Source organism: Acomys russatus, chromosome X, assembly GCF_903995435.1.
Source record: "Acomys russatus chromosome X, mAcoRus1.1, whole genome shotgun sequence".
Lineage (NCBI taxonomy): Eukaryota > Metazoa > Chordata > Mammalia > Rodentia > Muridae > Acomys > Acomys russatus.
The window spans coordinates 92,771,906-92,785,274 of NC_067169.1; the positions used below are offsets into that span (position 1 = coordinate 92,771,906).

Here is a 13,369-nt window from a genome sequence, read left to right on the forward strand (position 1 = left end):
CTGGAGACTACTACACAAAGCAACCTCTTAAAATGCTGTTCCAGTGACAATCTTCAGTCTGAGTTGTCAATATTCTATTTCCCTTCCTCCCTCATTTCCCAGAAAGAAAGGGACTACAAAACAAGCTTTATTGAATTTATTTGCTTTGCATTAATAAAAGATAAAAAGCAAGAAAGCTAAAAGAAACAAGAAAATTTATCAGAAAACTTTTTTGGAATTGAAAAAACTTAAACATCATTAAAAACTGAATTTTGTTAGTAGTGGGAAAGATAGTTCTCATAGTGAGAATGGCATAATGGGGGTATAGGCAAAAAATGGAAGGGAAGTATTAGAACTAATATACTGGGATTACCGATGTTAAGGGCATTGGTTTAAGCAAACTGGTCACTATGGGACTACAAATGGAATGAAATCCAGTCAATCAAAAACAACATTATCAAAAGGGAAAAGCTATAGGATCAAAGTATAGACGTGCTTTATAGATTAAATGAAAAAGCCAGCATGTTGTTGTATAGCATCTCATTATACCATCATCAGCAAAAACCCAGTACCAATTATTTAAGCTGGCTATAGAATCTCATTGCCTCTCTAAACTTGGTTTTGAATGAGGAAACACCCAAGATAGATGCTCAAGGCTTCATTTCTACTCAAGGCAAGCAAGCACAAAGTGACAGCAATAGATGTCCTTTGGATCTAGGGAAATGAACTAGATTTACTGCTAAGGCATCTAGGCAAAGCTCTCTCATAAGTTTTGCTGGACTTGAGAGAAAGAATAAATTTGTAGACTTTAAAAATGGAAAGGTTAAGGTGGGGAAAACTCACCCACCATAAGTGACACCATTCCCTAGGCTTGGATCCTGGAAAATGAGTTAATCACAAGAATTCATTACTTTCCATCTCTTACCTGGAAAAGCAATGTGACCAACTTCCTCAAGTTTCTGCTGACAGGAATTTCCTGCAGTGATGGACTATACATTCGAACTCTAAGCCAGAATAAGCCCTTTCTCCATGAGGTTGATTTAGTCAGAGAATTTATTACAGCAACAGGAAAAGCGACTAAGACTCTGAGTTACACAGAGTTCTCTACCCTAAACCTGGAGCCAGAGAGGACTCTCCAGAGTCACCAAACACAGTTTAACTACTGAACTTGACATCTGTCTGTTAGAGATGGCCATTCCCTAGACCAAATTACCTGAATCTTTCTACTAAAATTATTTGGTTGAAACAAATGGTAATCTTTAAGTTTCTGAAGGAAAAATATGGTTGTTTTCATTCTTCTAAGGCACGATGTCTAAAGTTGATGATTTTACAATTCTATAGCATAGCTTTTCTGGAGAACATGCCGGGTTTAGGGATGTCGGTAGGGACTTACTGAGGGCTAGACAGTAGTAGTATTTATTTCACTCAAATAATTAAAAATGCTAATTCTTATTTCTACAGGTATTTTCCTTAATAAAAACTAGCCTAGTAAAAAATATTATATGGAATCATAACAGCTACTGTCAATTATTACTGAAATTACTGAAAATGCTGATGTTCCACCCAGGAGCTATTTATTGCATGGTCTCTGCCATTTGGCTCCATGCTTGGGCTTTCTTCTTGGCCATTAAGAACCACACAGGCTCCTTCTGTGATGGAAATCTGGGTGGAAGACTTGAAGATCTTCTGGTTTCTTTCTCCTTCATATATGGGAGAAACATCTTCTTCTCAAATGCAACTGGAATCATAGCAAACAACAGTCAGAAAACCCAGAGATATTCAAAGATAAAATGAAATGGACCATCCTTTCAGGCTTTCTTTGAGCCTCTTGTTCTTAGTGTTTTCCTACCACTAGTCTCTTAGAAGCCAGACTTCTAAAAGTCCATGCTTGGGCAAATGCCACAATTAAGTATGTCCAGGAACAACATCAACATGGATATGGCTATAGGGTCATATCTATGGGAAGGGATGTGAGGTAATTCTTGCAGTGTACCAGTCCTTCTTCTGACTTCGATTACTTGACTATCATACTTTTGAACTCACACCCAAAGGGAAACATATTATACCTACTCGTTTTTTTTTAAATTTCAGATGCTTTCATAAGTCACTGACACTGTGAAATTAAATGACTGATGACTCAATAGACCTATTTAATAAAAACCTATGAAACAATTCTCTGCCAACTATTGTGGCCAAACAGGCCCAACACCACTCCCTCCCTCATCCTGCTCTATGGCTGAATAATTCAATGGCTTGGACTAAACCAGTGGTTATGAATTCTAACGACATATTGAAACCACCCAGGAATCTTTTTTAAAATGCTAATTTATATGGGTGTGATGGCACATGCCTCTAATCCCTGCATTTGGGAAGCTGTGTCAGGAGGACCAGGAGTTTGATGTTCTAGCTTGGGGAAAAAAATCAAATAACAACTACAACAATGAACACACAAACAAACACACACACACAATTAGGAGTATTCATGAAAACCTTGAGTTAACCATATAAGTGGGGATGGAGTCAGGGCCATTTATCATTTACAAGCTTCTGGTGGTTCTACTGTCCAGAAGAGTTGAGACCCACATTTCAGGAATATGCTGCTCATAAGGCATAAAGCAAGATGATAACTGCTGTCTCCACAGCCAAATAATGAGCTCTTGAGTACCTAGTCTAATTTTTTAATGAGAGGGATTAATGGAGAAGACAATGAAAGCCAAATGTAAAACTATCTCCCACTCCTTCAGCCCCCCCCCCCGCCGCCTGCTGAGGAGATTCCTCTGGCACGTAACTCTCACTGATGAGGTCACGCTCCATTATTTCCTGTCACATTTATTTGCAGCTGTCAACATTCCCTCATCTCTCACACCCCTAGTCGGAACATAGAGTGTGTTGCAAGCATTTTTAATAGTTAAAAGATTAACCAATATTACTGGGACTTTACAGTGGATTTTTATCAAGAGTTTCATTGAGTTTAGAACAGGTGAAGAAATATTGTTTTGTTATCAGCTAGAAAGTGACTTGGCACTTTCCTCTTCTACTTAGCCATAAGGAAGTTTTGTGACTGGCCTTGACAGCTTCTTCAGTGATGTCATAGACTAGAAAGGGCTATGGAAACTGCATGCTGGACTCGGATATAGTAATTGGATTTTCTTAAAGTAACTTAATAGCTGTTACATTTCATGGAAGAGATGTGAAAGAATCATGAAGCTGATTTAGGTAATAACAGACACACCCTGACTGAACTTGAAATTGCAAAATGTTTTACCACATTCCTCCATGTCTTTTTTTTTTTTTTTTTTTTTTTTTTTGGACAAGTCAGAATGAGTGCTTTCACCTGATTTTTTAGACAGCCTTGACTGTATCATCTCATGTCTGTGAATAATGGAAGCAAAAGACATCTTTTCTGGGATATCGGTTATAGGTTCAGGTTCCTGTAATACCAAAACGAAAACAAAACCTTTGTAAGTCCTGACAGTAAAGACTGCAAATTACTTAGAGGGTTGCATGTGCAAGCCCTGTCCTGGGTACTATGAGTTCAACAGTAATCAGAAGAAAAGAGACATTTGATGCAGAAGTATACATCTAGATAAAAATATAGGTATAGAAATTAATTACATAAATCCATAACAAAAGATAGCACAAAGCTCCTTAGACTTGGAATATGTACATACATACATACATACATACATACATACATACATACATACATACAATTTAATGGTTTATTTGGAATACATTATTTATTTTTATTGTATATATTCAAGTGTTTGGCTGCATATATGTATATGTACCACATACACTGCCTCTGAGGCTAGAAGAGAATATTGTTTCCTTGGAACTTGAGTTACAGATGGTCATGAGCCACTATACATGAGCAGTGGAAACTGAACCCATGTCCTCTGCAGTATATTCTAAGAAGAATGTAAAGCATCATTCCAACATCCACGATCCTCATGTCTCGTTCATCTTGTAACATCTAGAAATCTACAGGTATGTGTGAAGCCAAACCAACCGGGCTTGTAAAAATGCAAACGCCAGCACCTAAGCGTACATGTTTAGGGAATGATATGGAGAAGAGCACATAATGAAACATTGAATGAAAAATAGCTACCTTTTCCCTATGGTTCCTCTTCCCAGTTTTAATAAACCATAGTAAGTCATAGTCCAAACACATTCAATGTTTTTTAATAAATAACAGTTGATAAAGTTCATTCACACTGAATGCCATTTCTAGCAGTGAAGAATTCTCATGCCTTTCCGTGTCACCTGGCTGAGAATCTTCCCTTTGTCCAGCATTCCCATGCTGTGTGAGGATGTCTCCTGTCTCTTCCTTAGCTGTCTTAAATGTCTGATGCCCTGTGATGACATCATCATAGTGTCTGTGTTCAGGTAACCCTATCTAACCTAGTAATAGCCCCCAACGAGCAAGAGTAACAGTGCTGGCCATCCAGATACAAGAAAGAGAAGCTATAAAGTGCCTCCATTACATGAGTAAGCAAGAATCCTGGACTTACTAAGAAAATTTAAAAACATCATATGCCGAGGTTGTTAAAATCTGTGGTAAGAACAAATCTAATTTTGAAATTGGGAGGAATGCTAGCTTTGAGCTCAGATTTTAAAAGTTCACAGCCACTGAACTTCACTAAGTGAAGAGGAAAAGGGCATTCAGTTACAGAGATCTTTACTACATGCAGCTCTGAGTAGCCAGAGAAAATCTCCTAATGTAGTCTCTACAGGTAATTGGGCCTACTGTGTTTATGGTTTAATTCTCATTTATGAAAATTGTATGCATGTACTTAAAGCATATAGCTGATCAGTTTTTACCCTACTGGTCATCTCTCTTTTATTCTTGTTGTAGTTTATAGTAGTAGGGCTGTTGTTGTTTTATCTACTTCTATTTCAGCAGCCAATTTCATGGGATCCTGTTTTAGAATATTTAGGGTAGGGCTTAAACTCTCCTCATATATATTACTTTTCATAAACCCTGTAGAAGGCGATCACGTGTGTGAATACAAGACAAATACCCTTGAAGAATTGTCCTTCATTAATGCTCCTAATAAAACATGGTGGCTTCATGCCTGTCAAAATTCCCAGTGCAAGCTTAATCAGCGGTTCCACTAACCTTTGGTGGGACTTCTGACTCTGAATCATTTTTCTCCTCATATCTAGACTCCTTGGTCTCAGCCATAATTTCATCTTTGCTTCTGGCTCTCCTAGAAAGGTGGGAGGCAAAGCCCTTTTGCCTCTGTTTTGCCACAGCAATCCAAGCTGGCTCTGTAGAGTAACCTGCTTCCCAACTAGAGGTCTTTTCTGAGAAAGAAATGAAAAAGATTAGAACAGAAGCCAGGCATAAAGGATGTCAGTCTGGTTGAGGCTTCCCACAATAGTGTTCCAAAGGGGATCCTTTTCGGCCACCAAGCAAAAATAAATAGATACCAAATAAAAAAGGGCCACTCACGTTTGTACCCTTCTTAGAAACTGAGAAGGGAGGATTGCGTAGTTAAATAGTTATGCATTAAAATGGGCATCCTGTCCTTTACTGGACCTTTTATTTTTAGCCATCTCTCTTCCCATCCCCAAATCAGGGCAGGACAATGGTTGACAGGCAGGCTGAGAAAATTCTCAAGATATCAGAGACTCAGACCATTGATATAATTCCTCCAATACTAAGAAAAATCTTATAGAATTTGTTACTTCTTCATCCCTTGTGCAATTATCATGGTAAAATGGGAGCAATCGGAAGCAGAGACCAGACTCTGCATGGATGATACTGAGAGTGCAACCTTTTTAGGAAAGAGTAGCCTTATAAGAAGATCACCTCAATCTGGATTAAATTAAAGTGATTTCAGGGTAAGAACATAAGCATATTGCTCTTAAAGAACTGGGTTTTGAAGATCTGTTTGGCAGATAAAAGTGACATGGTATATGTAAAGTTTTTTTTTTTTTTTTAAATCACACAATTCTGCCCAAGGTACGTTACACATGATGGAGACGGGTGAGGAGGTGATCATGAAAAGTGAATGGACATCCTAACTGATGCCTCCTTCAGAAAATGAGACTCCAAGGAAGTCATCCAGAATGGGACACTGCCCCACCTCTAAATGCACAACTAGTCCTGTCAACTCACCAATACAGTTGGAAACCTAGAGGCTAGAGAGTACACAGCCCATCCAGCCAAGGCTTTGTCTTGCAGGTCTTCCCTCTACCCCAGAAACAAAACTCTCACCTGGAGGCCTGTAAACTGCTGCTTTCTTGAAAGTGCCTTCATATCTGGTCCTGTTCCCTTGCTTTTCCACAACGCTAAGTGCTGGGCTGGACTTCTTTGGGCCCCCACTGGGGTCCTGGAGAGCTCCTTTGCTCATCCAGTCTTTGCTTACTGATGATGAAACTGGGTCAAATGACGCAGAAGGATATGGATTCTCTATTCCACTCTTCTGTGAGATGCTTCGCAGCCGCACTCCGAAAACATTTTCGACACCAGCCCTGCTGCTAGATAGGACTGAAAGGCTCTCATTTCCATCAGGACTCTGAGGAAATTCCTCTTTAAAATAAGTGCCCAGGGCAACTAATGCTTTCTGGGCAGGAACAGTAGTAGGGCTTGCCAGGTTTAGTAGCAGAAATTGGGGTGCTTTTAGTGACATCCCCGTAGCCTTGACTGTATTTCATGGGTGTTGCTGAAGAAGCTGGACCTTTTGACATGGGCCTGCTGCCAAGAGTCTTCTCAGAAACGGTTCCTTCAGCAGCAATATTGGCAGATCTTAAATAAACTTCTTGCTCATAGTCAGCGCTCAAGAATGCCCGAGGCCGACTCGGAGGAGGATGCCCCTCAGGACGGCCCCACTCCGTGGATAAAATCGGTGACTGCAACCCAGACACATTGAAGGCTTGAGAAGGCTGCGTGGAAGGCAGGTGTCCTTCAGACTTCTTCCCCTCTTCAGGAAACCTGAGAGGAACTGAGGCTTTCTGCCAGTATTCAAGCTTCCCCGGGGACTGAGAGGCATCCCCTGCAAAACTGCTCCACTTCAAAGGGGCACCCTCAAAATACGGCAGAACTTCTTGAGGCCCTTCAGGCCTTCTGGGTGACTGAGAAGGCTGCTTCATGGGCAGATTCTTCAAAGTGGTGTCTTCCTTGGGCTCTTCGTTCCAGCTATATGAGGAACTGTGCTCCTCGAGTTTAGGCCTCAACTGGGCTCTGGACGGACGGCCCCTATTCCGAGGCCTAGGCTTTGTGTAAGTCTTCGTTTCACTATCAGTGCTCTCTGAAAACACTTGCTGTGCCATAAACCTCACAAACGACTGGGAAGGAGCAGCCCTACTATTCTGTGGTCTCTGAGAGCTCTCTTCAGCAACAGCACTCTCGAGACGGGAGGATATTTCCAGAACTTTGGATCTCACTGAGGACGAGGTGGGGCACCTGGGAGGCAGTGGCTTCCAAGGAGTGCCTCCCTCGGTAAAGGGACTCTGAAAACTTGATGGTATTTTCTGGACTTTATGTTTGACAATGGTTTGGGAAGGATGCCCTGAAAGCCATGCCTCCCTTGAAGCGTCCCCCTCTTTGGCAACACCTTCTAGACTTGAGGCTTGTTGCTCCAATTCAGGGCCCAAGGCCAGCTGAGGAGTATATTTGGAAGGCACTGGCTCTGGGCCAACGCTCCATTCTCCAGAAGCTCTCACTGGAGCTGAGGAAACGCCTTCCTTGAATTCTGAGCTCATTGGGGGCTGAGAATGAGGTCTTCTAGGCCTCATCACTATAGAAACTGCCTCTCCTACTGCACAGCTCTCGGGATCTGCTCTTGGCTGGCAAGGGAACCCAGAAGGCATTAACTCCACAGAGCTGCTCTGTGGTACAGAGACACTCCCTAAATCGGTGAAGACTGGTGGCTGCTTGACTGCTGATGCCATCAAGGGCTGAGAAGGTTTTCCGGGAATTGCTGGAGGAATAGGAATGTCCCATGCAGCAGCACTGTCTGGAGGCGCAGAGCCCTGTTCAAATGGAGTGGTCAGCCGTGCCTGCGAAGGGTGTCTAGGAGACAATGGGTCTACAGGAATGATCTGTCCTGCAGATGTGTTCACGGAGCCTGTGGAGACTGGTTGGTTGACTACTGACCCCATCAAGAGCTGAGAAGGCATTCTGGGAGCTGCTGAATAAATAGGATCGACCCACTTAGCACTAACACTGCCTTGGGGTACAGATATTTGCTCGAAGGTAGGGCTCAGCCATAGCTGCGAAGACCATCGGGGAGGACCTGGCTGTATAGAGATGCTCCCTTGGCCTTCAAGCTTATCTGGACCTGAGGGGACTTGCTTAGGTTTAGGGTTTGCCTGTGATTGGAAGGTAGGCTGAGCAGACCTTGCCTCCATGGGGCTGCTCCATTGGGTGGGAGCTCTCACTGAATCTTGGGTCATTGGTGGCTGGAATTTGGGCATCGCTGAAGGCTGAGAGGGAAGAAGCTCCATCAAAACATCACCTTTTACAGAGGTGCTTTCTGAGACCGGTTGGCTTTGAGGACTCGTTAAGGGCTGAGCGGGATACCTGGAGTGCACTGGACCCATGGAAATGATGTTAGCAGGGAGAGCCTCAAATTCTAAAGGCACGTTTTGATAAGGCTGCAACCTAGGCTGGGAAGGGGTCGGAGGCGCATGCTCCATAGATGTGTTCCCTTCTAATGCTGTACTCTCAGGAGTTGAAGAAAATGATTGCTTCCCCTGAGGCTTCATCCATGGCTGGAGAGGGTGTGTTGCAGGTCTTGGATCCACAGAAACCTCTCTTTCAAAAGCAGACACCTGTTGCTGGATGAAGGGTTTCAATAGTGGCTGAGAACGATGCCGCCGCCGCCAAGGAGGCAAAGGCTCCATGGAAGCACGTCCCTCAACTGCAACACTTTCTTCACCCAACGATAGTTCTTTCTTGGTGTTTGGACTAACTGGGGGGGCCTGGGAAGGATATCTGCGAGGCTGTGCAGCAATGCTTTCTTGAAAAACAGCAAGTTCTGGGCCTGCAAAAGCTTCTTTCTCAAGCACTGGTCTGGCTGGGGACTGAGAAGGACATCTGAGATGCAGCATCCCCTCTTCCATGGTTGCAACATCTGAGTAAGAGGGGGCTTTTTGCTCAGCATGGTACCCCACTGGGTGTTTTGAAGCCTTCCTAGGGGACCCTGGCTGAGTTAAAATGTCCCAGTCAGCAGGCATGTCCTCTAAGTCTGTAAACTCTTGATGCTCAGGCTGAGAGCACAACCATGCCTTGACAGTGTGTCTCGGAGACAATGGCTCCATAGACCTGCTCTGTCTTAGAGAAATGTTCACCAAGACAGGGGGTTGTTGCTGCCTAATAGAACTCACCATGGGTGGAGAAGTGTATATGGTGCGCACTGGCTTGGCAGAAACACTCCGCTCTTTGGGAGCACGCTTTGAAACCGGGGGCACTTCTTGCTTGTCTCTGAACTGCCCCCATGCCTGCTTGGGGCGTTCAAGAAGCTGCTCTTCCTCTGAGCTGCTCAGATCCTCGGAGCTGTGGTACTTCTCCACATAACTACTTGATTCTGTGGAGACTCCCTTTTCCTCGGCCTCCTCTAAGCCATGGGATTGGCTCCTGGGAGCCAGCTGCTCTCCAGAGATGAAACCTCTTGATTCTGAGCATTCTTCAAACTCCTCCAAGGACTGGGAAGAGTAGACAGATGTCACTTCCTCACTACTTCTCTCATCTTCTGAAGAACTCCTTGGTTCTGAGGAGACTTCTCTAGCTCGGGCTTTCCTTACTGGCTGGGATGAATATCCGTGAAACTTCTGCTTCTTCGTCATGCTCAGTCCTGCACCTACATTTTCTGATTTGAGAAAGACATCATCATCCTCATCGTCCTCATCGTCTTCATCCTCCTCTTTCTTCTTCTTCTTCTCCTTCTTCTTCTTCTCCTCCTCCTCCTCCTCCTCCTCCTCATCTTTATGCTTTAAAGAATGTGTAGGACCCAGCTGCATTTCAGAACTACTCTCATACTCTGATGAACTCTTAGACTCTGAGGAGATTTCCTTTGCATTTGGCCACCTTCTGAGAGGGAGAGACACTATCTGCACAGAACCATCATCTTTTACAGTAGCGCTTGAGACACTCCCAGAAAAGGCCCGGAGACCTCTTTTGGAATGCCTCTCTTTGTAATAAGTTGAACTCTTCAGGGTTGAGTGATGTTTGGGTTGAAACCTTTGCAAACCAGGTCTGAGTGCTTCTACCTCTTCTCCACCAACTTGAAAAGGGTTGGTATGTACTTGAGCCTCGCCTTTCATCGAGACAGTGGCCTCTTCTTGGCTTGTAGATTTTCTTATCCATGGCAGCAAAGCAGCTCGATCCTTTTTCTTCTTGCTCCCAGAAGACCGATCTTTACGGCGCGATGGTGGACTACCAGCCATGGACTCCACCATATACGTAGGTGTGGGCTGTGGTGCTGGTGCTTTTGAGGCTTCAACATCTATGTCAGTCATTTCCCTCTTCACATCCTCTTTATCTGACAGCATCTCCTGAGGCCTAGAAACTTCTGCTTCTGAGGTTGAAGGCTGCTCTGTGCTTTGCTTCTCCAGGTAAAGCTGCAAGAAAGAATGCTCCCTACCAGCCAACACTTCACTAGGTGAGGACTTGCCTCTACTGCTCAGGCCACACACTTGAGTGGATTTGGGAACGCTTCTTTCTATGATCCCTGACTCATTTTTGTCCCTTCTTCTACGTCTTCTTGGATAGGACTCTGAAGTCAAGTAGCCTGGGCTCAAGGCAGCATCGGTACTTAGAGCCTGACCTCTTGTCTTCTGCTCCTGGCTTGAGAGTCCTGTACCAAATGGAAAAGGGAAAAGAGAAATGTGTGTGCTATTCTTCCCTGGCCAGGTTTACTACCAACTCCCCTGGTATGACGAAGCAACTATGCAGAGGCCATTCCTCTCTTCACTATTAGCTTTAAGCTAGGGGAGATGTTTATATCAAAGGGAAATTTCAGTCCTATGAGCAGCTAGTCCTGAGATTCAAAAAGAGGCAAAGTGTGATTTCGTAACAAGGATTCCATTTGAGAAACCTGGCTGGAGCAAGAGCAAGGGGAATTATTTTTTTAATGCCTTTTATATTATTATCTGGGGTATGTGGGTATTTGGCTTGCATGTATGTCTCTGTTCGACATATGTGCTTGGCACCTGGTGCCTGTGGAAGCCAGAAGAGGGCAGCAGATCCCCTGCAACTGGAGTCACCGATGATTGTGAGCCTCCAAATGGGGAAACTAAACCAGGGTCCTCTGGAAGCACACCAAGTAAGTGCTCTTAATCTCTGATCTATCTCTCCAGCCCAGCAAGGGACATTTTTACTTTCTGATTAGTATTTATGTTTTCTATATAGTACTTATCCAAACTTCTTGTAATTTTACACTGTATGGATTTATGCTTCTTCTTCCTGGGGTAGCGGGGTTGGGGGATGTCAAATGAATTGTTTGAGAGGTTTGGGTTATCCCCCCACCCACCCACCCTTTTTTTTTCATTCTCTACTTTCTTGCCTTAAGACAGTCCTGTGTAACACACATGTAAAGCAGTTCTTTGAATAGATGCAAAGCAGTACTCCCAACGTCCCAGGAATTGCGTCCCTGTGAATGCTCCATTCAGGACTTTTTTCCTGAGTGGAAGAACCCTAGCTGCTTCTGTTTCTTCACAGATACTGTGTCTGTAGCACCACCTAGTGGTCGTATTGCAGCATACAGCACAGAGAAAAGTGGGTTTATGTTCTTTCTCAATCAGGCCCTTCTTATGGAACAGCAACCAAGGTACCCTAGAGGTATTGACTGAGTTCTAACTCCATGAATGAAAAGGACAACTGTGAGATATGACATTACACTCTTAATCTATGTCCCTTCCTTCCTCCTTCTTATCCTTCTTTGAAAGACTGTTTTACTCTATTTTTGAGGGGGAGGCGGGGAACATGCTTGAGGAAGTCTCATCTTAGAAACCACATGCGACAGCATTTGTGGAAAAACCCTAACAACCATTCAACTTAATTGATGAAACCAAAATTAAATATGTCAAGCACCTCATGAAATTAGATTGCCATCTAGTTAAAGCTAAACTCCATCTAGGCACACAGACAAACACACTATTTGTTCGGAAATTGGTTAGGTGACAGCTGCCAGGGCTACCTGCAGCGGCGCAAAGCTCTTGTAGCCATGGATATGTGAAGTCATTATGAACACAAAACCTTCTCCTCTATACTGAAAGAGAAAGGTAAGTCTTATAAACAATAATATGGGGGGAAGCATTTGGTTGTTCCTATCCTATTATACTGCTGAGGAAAAAGAGTGAATAGGCCATCACTGGCTGCACTCTACAGAACTCAGCAAGCATATTAGCTTGAAAGACTCAAACATATTTGCAAACAAAGCACCTCTCTGGTGGAAAATTCATCTAGATCAGATATAAAACCCTGTGCAACCTTTTCCATAAAACATGCACAAACATTGTTTTTGCCAGCTTAAGTAGAGACTCTCTGGCTTTACTTGTGTGAGCCCCCTTTTTTTATTAAAAGTTTTGTTTTATGATTTCTTAATTATGTATATAGGTATATACCTCAGAAAAGGTCCTCAGAAAGCAGAACGACGGAAAGGTCACACAAAGTCACCCACAGTGGAGACCCTGCCTCCCTGGGTTGTGGTGAGATATCCAAGGGCCTGGTGTATACATAAGCTTTTACCATTTTTAAAAGTATGTGTATATATAGGGAGGCGCCCACGGAAGCCACAGGTGTCATATCCTCCCCCCACCCCCCATGTGGCTGGGGGGTAAAGGCAGTTGTGGGCTATCTTACTTGAGTGCTGAGGTTTGAACTGAGAGGCTCTGAAAGCAATACATGCTCTTAGCTGCTGAACCCTCTCTCCGGATCACTTGTGTGCCTCTGACATGGAAAACCCCTGAGAGGATCCAGGGCAGCAGCCCCAGAGGGCAGTTTTGTTTCTAACTACCACCACACTGGACTGGAAGTCCAAGATCCACTGAGTGGCAGTGAAAGCATGCTAACCTGTGCTGTCCCTTTGCTGCTCCTTCTGGTCAGCTTGTTTTGTCTTGGTTGTAGTCTTTTCTTTGAATTCCAGTGAATGGTCTTGATCTTCCTGCTTTACTTTCACCTGAAATACAGTTTTTTTAAGAGCGTTATTCTGATTGGCATAGCCCTCAGACCTTTTCATGAGTGAGCTAGGCAGAAAGCAGAATGCCAGAAGGGTCATACAAAGTCTCCCAAAGCAGAGAGCCTACCTCCCTGGGTTGTGGCAATATGTCCAGGGGCCCAATGCATATATAGGCCTTGGCCCCTAGGTTACTCTCCTTGCTTCTGGAGCTACCCTCTCAACTCATATTTAACACATTTTAAAGTAAAATTAAAATGTCT

General features: G+C 43.7%; 1 protein-coding gene across 1 annotated transcript in view; it reads right to left on the reverse strand.

The window, feature by feature from the left end:
* Positions 1-1,553: 1,553 nt before the first annotated feature.
* The window catches only part of Kiaa1210 (KIAA1210 ortholog), a 41,996-nt gene continuing 30,180 nt past the window's right edge, over positions 1,554-13,369 (reverse strand). The window contains 8 exon segments of the mRNA XM_051141873.1: positions 1,554-1,717; positions 3,314-3,410; positions 5,102-5,289; positions 6,206-6,581; positions 6,583-8,031; positions 8,083-9,028; positions 9,134-10,787; positions 13,004-13,109. Of these exon segments, the coding sequence (XP_050997830.1) occupies positions 1,554-1,717; positions 3,314-3,410; positions 5,102-5,289; positions 6,206-6,581; positions 6,583-8,031; positions 8,083-9,028; positions 9,134-10,787; positions 13,004-13,109 (4,980 nt within the window).